Below are 12284 nucleotides of genomic sequence, written 5' to 3'. Positions count from 1 at the left end.
CAATATTAAGGAATGATGGTCTGTAAAACAGAATCATATGAACTGAATATACAACTGCTGCAGTAGTTTAAAGTGGTACATCAACCGGATTTTAAAACAGCTTGCTCTCGTTATGTTTACGTCCTTTTATTTTGAAGGTCTTGCTTTTCCGTGTCTCTGGACGTCATCTCTGGATATTACTAAAATGTTTCAGGATGGTCATACTCAGGGATTATCATGTTGATTGCTGTTGATATTAAAAACCTAATACATTTGGGATACGTCTAATCTTTAGTTAACGCTTTCTGTACCGTGTAGGCCACCGTAGTTGTTGCTGAGGAGCTCCTGTCATGGCGGCCGCGGAGAGTGTTTACCTGTGTGCTTCTGCATAAAGTGGCTGCATGTGACACATCTAGGATATGAGATGGCCGCAGTGTTCCTGGTCACTCTGTATGAGTACTCCCCGCTGTTCTACATCACGGTGGTGTCTCTGTGTTTCGTTGTAACCGCTGCCATGGTGCTCGGCTGGTAAGTCCGTCATCTCAGCTAGCTTAGCCCGTCCTGCGGCTACACCTCACTCATCTGCCATCCCCGGCTGCTTTTATTCATCCTTTTATCATAATGACGTGGTACCACGCGACATGTTGACGTCATAACCACGTGCAATCAAAGGCTGTCACTTTATTGATCCAACTTAAAAACATTCGCCCTGTAAGGACCCGTTCAACATGTACAGTCTATATATCGCACATGCGCAGTAGACCGTTTGAAAGACGTTGGATCAATAAATTCAGACTGCTGCTGTTGCGCGCGAACGGTGCGCAGCAGCGTGACGTGCACAGAGAAGGAGGAAAGTAGGACCCAGATGAGGAGGTGGTCCAAGTTTAATCTTTTTTGTGTTTTGTGTGTGACTGTGTATATGTGTGTGTGTGTGTGTGTGTGTGTGTGTGTGTGTGTGTGTGTGTAACTGATGATGAGAGCAGGACTTGTGTAGAGGAGGAGGTGGTCATCATGACAGGAGGATGAGAGTGTGAAGTGGGCGTGGCAGCAGCAGCTGTAGATGAATGTAGTTCTTCAGTTTGTTCTGATACGGACAGGTGAACCCCCTTCAGGTGTGTGTCCAGGTGTTCTCAGGTGTAAACACTGTATGCTCTCTGCTCCCTCGGCATCGTCTCGTAGGTTCGGCTTCGATGTGCCGGTGATCCTTCGCAGCTCTGACGAAGCGGAGTCCGTCACCCCAACCCCTGAGAAGATGATGGTCCAGGTGACCAATCCTTTCTCCCTGGAGCTCGGCGCCAGGCCGGCAGGTGTCACAGGTGAGACCATCTGTCGCCACGGGGACAGGTGGAGGTGTGAGGAGGTGATGCTGTGTCGTAGAATAAGTGTTCCAGAGGGAACATCCTGCTGTGGATGGAGGTATCTGAAGGAGGACAGTCCCGACATCCTGAGGTGGTTCCTCTGAGTTGGACAGGAAACATGTGGTTGTGTTGTATGTAAACATATATGTTTGACCTCTGAGCCGTGCATCCCCCTTTCTCTGACAGACGGAGTCTCTCTGAGGACCTGCTGTCTGGAGCCCTGCGTCCTCAGCTGCTTCTGGGGCTGTGAGGTCGGAGCCCTGCAGGGGGCGCTGCAGGCCCACCAGCACGGCCCGAGGCTCAGCACCGCCCAACACTTCCTGGAGGCCCTGCACCTGCACTACCTGCACCAGCAGAGCTTCCAGTATCCTTTACCTGGACCCAGGTGGGAGGCTCATTGAAGACACGCTTCATACCTATTGTTGATCCTCCTTCAGTCAGAAAGGCTCGGTTCACTCAGACCACACAGAGGCACACGGAATCACGTAATGAGGTCATGTATGTGTCATGTATGTGTTGGGTCAGTTTACCGTGCCAATAATGAAACACTCAGCAGCAGAATGGAGGCTCTTTGACTCCGCCCCCTCAGAATCAGCGGTGACGACAGAGAGGAGCGCCTCACACAGATTCCTGCTGCCCGGGGCGTCGCTGATTTTGGGCCGTTACCACGGGAACGGTACCCTCTGGTGGCGGTGCTGACGGCAGCCAAGGCCACAAACATGTTCAACATCGTGAGTCCGACTCGTGCTGCAGCATGTGGCGTGTGTCCTGCAGATAGGAGACTCAGAGACTGTCTGTCCTCCTCCAGGTGGCCAGTGTGTCCGTCCTCCACGTCCCCGATGACAGATACAGGCTGTCTGCTCGTGTCCTCTTCCAGTACCTCCTCACCTCCGAGGGGAGCATGTACGAGTTAAAGGTACGTCCTGCTGTGATGTGATGTCAAAAGGTATGTAGTACTGCAGCCAGCCTGATGACATCACTGTGACATCACCTGATGTTTTTCTCTGCTATAACTCCCGCCTTCTGTGTCCTGCAGCCCCTCTTCATGTCAGCGGACGGCGGGGGGACATCTGGACCTCCTGACTCACAGCAGGGTTTCCTGTCCAGAGAGGACAGCAGCTCGGAGCAGAGACCGGGACTGGACGAGCAGAGACCGGGACTAGACGAGCAGAGACCGGACCTGGATGAGGACTGGTCCGAGGGGACGGACAGAGACTGTGTGGTGTGTCAGAATGCAGTTGTGAACCGAGTGCTGCTGCCCTGCAGACACGCCTGTGTGTGTGACAGCTGTGTGGACCGCTTCCAGCACTGCCCCATCTGTAGGGCCTTCATTCTCGAGTCCTTCACCCTGACTCAGCGACAGAGCCCTGACTCGGCGGCAGAACCCTGACTCAGTGGCAGAACCATGACTCAGCAACAGAACCATGACTCAGCAGCAGAATCATGACAACAGAACCCTGACTCAGCAACAGAACCATGACTCAGAAGCAGAATTATGACAACAGAACCATGACTCCGCAGCGCAGCCCTGACTCAGCAGCAGAACCGACTCAGCAACAGAACCATGACTCAGCAGCAGAATCATGACTCAGCAGACTGGCGGTGAGGTGTCCCACAGGTCCCCTTACAGGGGGACGTCTCACTGTTCCAGCAGCTGCAGCAGTGTCCTCTGTCTCCCAGCTGTTAGTGTGATGATGTCTCACCTGCAGCCGCTCCTTTATTCACTTGTGTCCACTGCAGAGACGCTTCGTCTGAAACGTGTCCAACTGTCCCCGCTGCATCAGCAGGAGCTCAGTGAGCGAACAGGTCTGTTGCTGTGGTTACAGTGCAGCCCCTCCTGAGTTCCCAGTGAAGTGGACTGAGTGGTACAAACTGTCTGAAGCTAACAGTGTTCAACATGGATCCTGTCTGCAGAGGACGTGAGGACCGACTGTCAGGTTTTATTTCTTTTCACTGTTCTCTGAATATGAAGGGTTCAGTGCTGCCTGATTGATGGACATGGATGGGACAGACTGGAGGACGAGCATCTGGACACCTTTAGGGTCCAGAGGGACAGAGACATCATCAGTCCAACACTCATTGTTCTGCTCAGAAGACATTTAGTGAAAGTGATGTGTAGAGTTAAACTGTGAAGGACTCCTTCAAGTGTGTGTGTGTGTGTGTGTGTGTGTGGACTGGACCACACACACTAGATGATGAGACAGTAGTGACATCATTAAAGTGGTGCTGCAGGTTGGTCGTCATGGTAACTGACATCATCAGCTGTGTTCTTCTCACTCTCTGGTTTCACTGAGTCAGCACATCACTGACCTGTCAGTCAGAAACCAGGTGAATGGAGCATGACTCAGCAATTATGTAGAACTTTTACAAAGGACGTGAGAGGGTGTGTGTGTGTGTCTGTGTAATGAGTGTACATCACAGAGTTCAGGTATGAGAGTATATTTCGTGTTTTATTTAAACAGGTTTTTAAAGTGGTGAAGGAGGAGGAGCCTGGTTAGATCTGGTTCTGTCTGGTATGAATTCAGACTAATGACTGGAACACTGGACTCTCTCTAACATCACTGCACACAAACATAAAGCAACTTATAGAACACAGCAGATCCATTAAGGATGTGACGAGGATGCGATGATGATGATGATGATGATGATGTAATGAGGATGAGGCACACAGCTTTATACAGGCTTGTAGTCCAGCTTGGACTCCAGCTTCTTGGAGTCAGCCACCTTCCTCACAGCCTTCATGAAGTCTTCCTGGGTGACGTACTCGCGGTCGGCACGGATGGCGAACAGCCCTGTAGACAAACACAGATCCACGTGAGAGGAGTGACACTAATGATGATGATGATGATGATGATGAGAGTCCTACCTGCTTCTGTGCACACGTTCCTCAGGTCCGCTCCGTTGAAACCGTCCGACAGCTTTACGATGGCCTCATAGTCTGAAACATGAAGCAGGAAGGAAGTGATGTCATCACTGATCAGATCAGAGCTATAGCAGCATCAGGCCCCACCCACAGACAGTGACCTCTCTACCTGAGGGTATTAACTGATCGAAGTCAGTGACAGACTGCTGAGAACCGCCGCCTCAGAGGGAGGAGCCTCCTGCAGTATTCATTATTAATAAAGCTGCTGCTGCTAATGATGATGTTGTCATTAATTAATCTGTCATCAGCTGACTGACTGTTGAGTCAGCAGATCTCTAGACTATACGGTTCTGTGAGTGGAGCTGCAGAGGTGACGATTACATGACACTCTACAGAACCAGAACCAGAACCCCCCCCCCCCCCCCCTCCTACACACACACACACACACACACACACACACAACTGACCGATCTCGCCGTGCTTGGTGATGGGACTGGAGTGGATCTTCATGATGTCCAGCCGGGCCTGTTCGTTGGGCAGTTCGATGTCTGTGGGACAGAGAGGACACGGTTTGAGCTGCGTGGACACGGAGCAGACAAACAGACATGTGAGGACAGGAACTCTTACGGATCTTGCGGTCCAGCCGGCCGGGCCTCAGCAGGGCAGGGTCTAGGGTGTCGGGTCTGTTGGTGGCCATGATCATCTTGACTCTGTGCAGTGTGTCAAAGCCGTCCATCTGGTTCAACAGCTGCAGGATAGGGGACACATCCAACCATTAGTGTCCGTCCACTGATGGGAGGACGGAACAGATCTACCTACAGGGACAAATACAGGAATCTGGTCCTGGACCTGGACCCTTCATCAATCATTTAAACTCTGCAGCTCACTCTACCAGCTGCTCTGGGACACAGAGACACATGGACATGAGTGGTGTTCAGGGATTGACAATCAGTCCCACCTTTCATGTCCAGAAGAGGACTTGACTTGCAGGAAGTCTGAGAGCCGGTGTTACACTGAAACCTGTCCTCCATCACACTCTATGACCTGCCTAGTTGTTCTCACTCCTCGTGACTGAAACCTGAACAACACTGTCACTCACAGATGTCAGAGGAACAGTGAGCCAAGTCTGAACACTGCAGTGACTCTCCACCACCCCCTAATGTAAACAGTGGTACTACAGCATGTGTTACAAACAGCACCTTTAGTAGTGAGGCTGTGTCACTATGGCCTCCACACTGTGCTGGGAGAACATGATGACAACAGACCAACAGCATCTGTCCAAAGTCTGATGACTGACAGCTCCAGCGGAGCAGTCTGACTGACAGCTGGGGAACAAACTGGTACCGGGGCAAAACAGAGCCTGAACTAACAGGACCTTCCTGTAGCCCCGCCCCCCTAACAGGTCAGAAAGAGAGCTTCATGTTCACCAATCAGTGATGGTTGATGATGCTGAATATCACAGTACTCTTGAGATCACTCTCACATGTTACATCAGTAAAATGATGTGTTCGACAGGAAACAACTGACGGACTGCTCTGGTGCGTTCAGGGACAGCTGGGAAACTACATTGATTCACTGACCTCCATCAGAGTCCTCTGGATCTCTCTGTCTGCAGATGTACCCTCAGAGAAACGACGGCCGCCTGCAGGGGAGAACACACATACACACAAGACAGACACACACACATACACACAGCATGAGTGGACTGTTGATGGATTCAGACTGAACTGTTACAACAGTGTAAACAAACAGATCTACTGGTACTGAAGATGATCTGTTTACAAACTAAAACTGTACTGAGGTTCATCAGAGGAACTCAATGTGGGGCCACATGTTCTAATTTTCTACATGTTCTGAAGGTTCTAAATGTTCTCCATGTTCTGGTTGTGTGCGAGACCTGTACTTTACACCTGAACCAGCTGTGATGAACCACCAGACTCACCGATGGCGTCGATCTCATCCATAAAGATGATGCAGGGCTGGTGGTCTCGAGCGTAGTTGAACATCTCTCTGATCAGACGGGCGCTCTCACCGATGTACTTATCTACGATGGAGCTGGACACCACCTGGAGCATGCACACGCACACGCGCACACACACACACACACTCCCATCAGCTGACTGACTGACTGACTGCAGTGTGGCCGTACGTCCAGCAGGAAGCGCTGACACTCACCTTCAGGAAGTTACAGTCCAACTGGCTAGCTACTGCTCTGGCAAGAAGAGTCTTCCCAGTTCCTGTTTACACATCAGAGGGGAACACATCAGAACCAGACTGCAGGACTAACAGGACTAACAGAACTAACAGAAGTGTGGTACTGACCTGGAGGTCCATACAGCAGGCAGCCTTTGGGGGGAATGATCCCGACCCTCTGGAAGAGTTCTGGGTTGGTCAGAGGCAGCTCGATCACCTGCAGACACACAACACCATGAAATACAACCGGTGCGCACACACACACACACACACACACACACACACACACACACACACACACACACACACACACACACACACACACTCTCTCACACACACACACACACACACACTGATGTACCTCTCTGAGCTCACGGATCTGTTCAGACAGGCCTCCGATCTCAGAGTAGGACACGCTGCCGGGGTCCTCATGGGACATGTTGTACACCAGGGGGTCCACCTCGCGGGGCAGGTACCTGTCACAGAGAGGACACACACACACTGTAATATGACACTGAAGGTACACACACTTCACACAGACAGGATGACCGCAGCTGTGATCCATCAAACCTCTGACACTCATCACATGATGACAAACACACAAAACTACTGGTCTTCAAGGATCAGACTGTCATCTGCAGATCATCACCTGTATTTACACCCACCTCTGTCTGACTCCACCCACATTTATCCACACCCACCTGTCTGTCTCCAGAAACAGGTACATGTGTATAGATGTGGGCGGAGACAGACATAGGTGGGTGGAGACAGACATAGGTGGGCGGACACAGACATAGGTGGGCAGAGACAGAAAGACAGGTGGGGACCCAGTGCTGTGGGACATGTTGCAACACATCCAGCCTACCTCATGATAGTGAGCGTGGTCATGTCCAGGGCCACTCTGGTTCCAGGCTTCAGCTGGGATTTATCCAACTGGGATGAAACATCACAGATTACTGCTCACATCCAGGTCACTCAGCAGTCACTGACTCCATCATGAGTATGTGGATGTCTTCCACACATATTCAATGTGCTGTCAGCCTCATAGTATACAGACAGACTAATAGACAGACTGCAAGCCATGAATGTAATATCCAGTCCCTCCAGTAGATCACATCCATCAACCACAACAATTGATAAGGATTGGACCAGCAGGCTGCTGTACTGTCACAGTCCTGTGGTGTGCCTGCAGCAGAAGTTCTGCTGAGCCCAGAGTAACACCGTCTGGACGGAGCTAGCTTAATTTACAACAGAAGAGACAAATGGGGTCATCTCGACCGCTCAAGTGTCAGTCATCACTGATCCTGAACTCATATTCTGTATTCACAGTAGTTCTTCCAGTCGGTTTTTTTTATTATTTTTTTTTTAAAGCTGACATTTTTTGAGTTTTTGTTTTTATTTATATATTTTAAAATGTGTTTTTTTTTTTCTCAACTTGCAATTCTCAAAAAAAAACTTTCAAACTGAGTCACAGCTTTTAATAAAAAGCTGCTGCAACACTGAATATTTGAAGTATTTTGATGTGACTCACCTGTCTGCGACAGCCGACCACATAGCGGGGGCCATTGGTGGCCTTCACGATGACTGCACACACAGACAACAACGTTAACATCACATGTCTCAGCTACAGCAGATAGCTGGAGGATAGAAGAAGAGGAGCAGATCACCAGGACCTCCTCTTCCTCCTGCTGCTGCTGGTGTCAGTCTGTGTGTGGACAGTCTGTTAGCAGCAGCTACATCAGGTGAAGTAAACCAGGAGAGGTGTTGATGACTTACATTTCTCCTCAGTCAGCTGTTTGAGAACTTCTCCTACAATCTGCAGAGAAAACAGAAGAAATCAGCCGCTCACCAACACACTTCTCACACCGACACTCTGTCAGAAAGGAAACCATTGATTCAACAAGGCAGCAGGAAGGCTGTTAATCAGGGACAGCAGGTCATTACTACTCTTTTAAATGTCCAGCCTGTAACAGGAGGCTCAGTTTGTTAAACTGATCAGGTCACGTGGTGTTTGTGGCTCCACAGGAGACGTGTTGGTGCAGGTAAGGGTGATCCTCCTGTCTGTATTGTGTGTCTGTTAGTGTTGTGACTGTGTGTTGTGTCTGTTGTGGTGAAGTGTGTGTCTGTTTGTTGTGGTGAGATGTGTGTCTGTTGTGTACCCCCCACCCCTCCCTGTGATCTATGACCCCGGTCTCACCTGTCCGACGCTCTGCAGCGCCTTCAGGTCGTTCTCAGACTTCTCGTACTGTTTGGTCTGCTCTCTCAGCTGCTCTCTCACTGGAACACAAACAACACGGATATTGTTCACTTTTCGATGAGTCACGGCGGCCCGGCAGGTTACCATCAGCCGGACCGAACCCTCCGTACATCGGGACACCACCGGAGCACCGATCACAGGCTCCCTTTCACCGACTCCCGGAGGTCTGTTGGCTCCGCGGAAGCTAACTCAGCACTGCTAGCGGCCGCCGATCAACTCCCATTCATTTCTAGCAGGGTGCTAACTGCATGACAAAGCACTAGCTAGCTGCTAGCTGACGGTGGTTATCCAATAACCTGTAACTGATCACATCAAACATGACGTACTTCCGTTACAGCGGAACTTATGAAATGTAAAAGTTGAAGCGTCCCTTACATTCTTTTAATCGTCCGTCCACTTCTTTGTGTTCCAGTAATTTTTTCCTGTAGTCCTGTAGCGCTTTTTCTCTCGTGTCCGCCATGATGCCCCACTGAATGCTGGGAAACTCCTGCGTCACTACGTGTTGTGTTTGCCTGTGGGCGGCCGCGCGCCCCCGTGGGCACTCTGACGGTTGCCCGTGTGCGCGCCTTGCGTGTTGTCCTGTAGAGGCGCTGCTCGCTGAGTCAGCGGGCCGCAGCGTGTCAGCCGGAAGCCCCGCCCATCTCCTGTCCATGGCCGTTGCCTGCTGAAAGGGAAGTGCGAAGCTCCGCAGCGAGGCAGAGGGGTTCTCCGCCGGGCTGAAAGACCGACAGAACCGGCAGTCATTCTTAACAACTAACATGACTGCCTCTGCCTTTTCTCCTTTCTTGGAATACAGAGCCGTCTCTGCCGCGGTAAGTGACCCAGTGAAGCGCGGGAAGACGCCTCTGGAGAAAACATGCTAACATTAGCCTAGCTTTCAACTAACTTTTCTTACTGCAGTTTGATGTCAAGTTTTAAGGTGAATCACCTGCATATTCACACACCTGTTGACTCGCCACTGCGCATGTCTCTCTGACTCGGCGGTAAACCGGGTGAAATGAGCTACATTGTTATGGTTAACCTCACACTCCCCGGTGTTATGGTTAACTTCACACCGAAATGAGGAGCTCCATGTGCCGCTTCATAATGTTCCTGTGGACGGCGGTCTGTCGACTCTCCTGCGGGCTCAGTGAAAACTTTATTATGTGAAGTAGGTCAGAAGTTATAAAGCAGTAAAATTTCGGCTGCTGCAGTTTAATGAAGCCAGCAGATCCGTTTGAATGTGAGGATCCAGAGAGCTGCAGGCGTCCCTGCTGTCCCACAGATCTGCTTGGATCCCAGGGAGCCCGGTTCTAACCGTGTGCGCAGGACACAGCTTAAGATCAAGACAACAGGATCCGTAAAGATGTTCAGTTTGAACTTTTTTCCCCAGAGTCATTCATCATTATCTCAGTACACACTGTGGCCTGTAGGAACACCAGCTGGAATTAGATTGTTCCCTGACTAGTGGACAACAAGCTGATGAACAGGGACAGTGCTCCCTCTGAAAAGTCCCTGTGGTCGACTGGTCCAACCCCCAAGTGATCATTTAAAACATTTCCTGACCTCACCCGAATAGATTGTTGTTTGATTGGAGTAAATCACTTCAGTTGGAGGAACTTTAGCCTCTGAAGTTCACTTTAAATCACTCTGGGAGTGAGGGGGTGGACAGCGATCTGTGTGCTGATCAGAGTCCAGCTGGGTGAACTGTGACTGTAAACTGATCTTGATTCTTAAACTAACTGTCAGTGTTTCTCTTCACAGGACACCAAGATGTTGGACAGCAGCGGTCCTGGTGGACACCAGCTGACATCTGTCCCCTGCTCCTCCTGCACCCTCACTGGAGCCCTGCTGGACAGGAAGGTGGGGGGGGGGCCCTCTGCTGCAGGCCTGTTCCAGCAGAGCTACTCGGTCAGCCTCCCCACCGATAAGTTCATCCTCAGCCTTAAAACGGAGTCATCGGAGGTAGTGGGGGGCAGCAACAAGGAGAACCGCTTCCGTAAGCGCTCCTACTCGGAGCTGGGCGACCGGCTCCGCCCCTGCAGCCAGGTGTGTGTGGGAGGAAGCATCCAGGTGAACTCGAGCCGCTATAAGACGGAGCTGTGCCGGCCCTTCAAGGAGAGCGGATCCTGTAAGTACGGAGATAAGTGCCAGTTCGCACACGGTGTGGTGGAGCTGCGCAGCCTGAGCCGCCACCCGAAGTACAAGACGGAGCTGTGCCGGACCTTCCACAGCGTCGGGTTCTGTCCGTACGGCCCGCGCTGCCACTTCATTCACAACGCAGAGGAGCGCCGCGGGCCCCCACCCCTCTCGGCCTTCAACAAGGAGCGTCCTCGGCTGCAGCACAGCTTCAGCTTCGCCGGATTCCCTAGCCGGGGTGGTCCGCGGGACAGCCCCTCCTCTGTCACACCGCCACCCATGTTTTCTGTGGAGGACCTGATGCAGCTGCAGAACACCTCCACCTGTCAGAGTCAAGAGCTGGCCGGCCCATTCAGCCCCAGCCCGGGCCCCCCACCTGTACCTGAGCCTCAGGGTCTGGCTCCTCCCCCCCTGACATCAGAGGGCCCCCCCAGCCCACCAGGTTCTGATTCTGACCAGGAGAGCAGCCTTGGCAGTCAGAGCGGCTCTGAGTCGCCCCCTCTGGACGCCTCCCACCGCCTCCCCATCTTCAGCACGCTCTCAATCTCTGATGATTAAAGTTTATGTGGGGGGGCGACTCATCAGAACACCAGATGCCTTCTTTACTTTGAGGATTGTGTTTCACCTTTAGGGCCTTGCCCCCACACCAGGTGTGTTCAGTGGGAGGGGGCCAACATCTCAGGCCCCAACATCACGTGTGTTTAGTGGGAGGAGTCCAACATCTCAGGGCCCTGCCCCACACCAGGTGTGTTCAGTGGGATAAGTCTATCAGCTTAGGGCCCCTCCCCCACATAGGGTGTGTTCAGTGGGAGGAGTCCAACAGTTCAGGGCCCCTCCCCATATCAGGTGTCTTCAGTGGGAGGAATCCAACAGCTCAGGGCCCCTCCCCTGTATCAGGTGTGCTCAGTGGGAGGAGTCTAACATCTCAGGGCCCTGCCCCCACACCAGGTGTGTTCAGTGGGTGAAGTCCAACATGGCTCCCAGATGAACTCTCCAGTAGCTCCAGATCACTTTAATATAGTAGCAGTGGGTCAGTGTGTGTCTGCTGTTCATTCCACTGAGTTCATTATGATTCATTTTCTTATGTTGTCCAGTTTATTTCCCGAAGCCTTCACAATAAGAGCTTTGGCACTCACTGCTTTTTATCTAAATGTATTTATTGCTAATCTTAAACATTTTATTTTCTATTTATCTCCTGAATGGAACGATATATTTTCTTTTGTTAAATTATGATCTTCCGTATTAATCACAGGATGACCTGTTCTTGTTTTTTTTCACAGTTAATATATTATAGTCCAGAGACAGTTTTGTAACAGTGATTTATTATGAAAGTTAATTTAAAACTCAAAGGTTTAGTGTTTGTATTTATTTGCTCGTCCCTCATGTGGACTGCAGGCTGCTCTCTCTCAGTCTGAGGACATCAGTGTCCCTCAGTCCAGGTCACATGATGCTCTCAGTACTGACAGACTGACCAGGTGTCAGACAGGTGAATCGTCTGATGGACTGATTAGAAATA

General features: G+C 51.1%; 3 protein-coding genes across 3 annotated transcripts; 2 read left to right on the top strand and 1 right to left on the bottom strand.

Annotated features, from left to right (window-relative positions):
• Positions 1-205: 205 nt before the first annotated feature.
• cgrrf1 (cell growth regulator with ring finger domain 1) lies at positions 206-4478 on the top strand. Its single transcript, XM_069705884.1, has 6 exons — positions 206-507; positions 1159-1295; positions 1524-1701; positions 1927-2068; positions 2146-2253; positions 2374-4478. Exons 1-6 carry the CDS (start codon positions 404-406, stop codon positions 2725-2727), a joined length of 1023 nt encoding a protein of 340 aa, XP_069561985.1. The 5' UTR covers positions 206-403; the 3' UTR covers positions 2728-4478.
• psmc6 (proteasome 26S subunit, ATPase 6) lies at positions 3769-9149 on the bottom strand. Its single transcript, XM_069705879.1, has 14 exons — positions 9026-9149; positions 8591-8670; positions 8170-8209; positions 7925-7977; positions 7259-7326; positions 6755-6869; positions 6523-6610; positions 6376-6437; positions 6143-6266; positions 5781-5842; positions 4828-4948; positions 4668-4748; positions 4204-4275; positions 3769-4129 (listed from the first exon to the last, which is right to left on the bottom strand). The coding sequence occupies exons 1-14, from the start codon at positions 9108-9110 to the stop codon at positions 4011-4013; spliced, it is 1170 nt and encodes a 389-aa protein (XP_069561980.1). The 5' UTR covers positions 9111-9149; the 3' UTR covers positions 3769-4010.
• A 47-nt stretch (positions 9150-9196) lies between these two features.
• On the top strand, positions 9197-11445 carry LOC138625149 (mRNA decay activator protein ZFP36L1-like). The gene is made up of 2 exons (XM_069705887.1): positions 9197-9462; positions 10394-11445. Exons 1-2 carry the CDS (start codon positions 9409-9411, stop codon positions 11324-11326), a joined length of 987 nt encoding a protein of 328 aa, XP_069561988.1. The 5' UTR covers positions 9197-9408; the 3' UTR covers positions 11327-11445.
• The last annotated feature ends 839 nt before the right edge of the window (positions 11446-12284 follow it).

This window comes from Brachyistius frenatus, unplaced genomic scaffold (genome assembly GCF_029030835.1).
Source record: "Brachyistius frenatus isolate BFR_SWC_R1_liver_20210118 unplaced genomic scaffold, ASM2903083v1 Contig_59, whole genome shotgun sequence".
Lineage (NCBI taxonomy): Eukaryota > Metazoa > Chordata > Actinopteri > Embiotocidae > Brachyistius > Brachyistius frenatus.
This window is presented reverse-complemented; position numbering and strand designations above follow the sequence as displayed.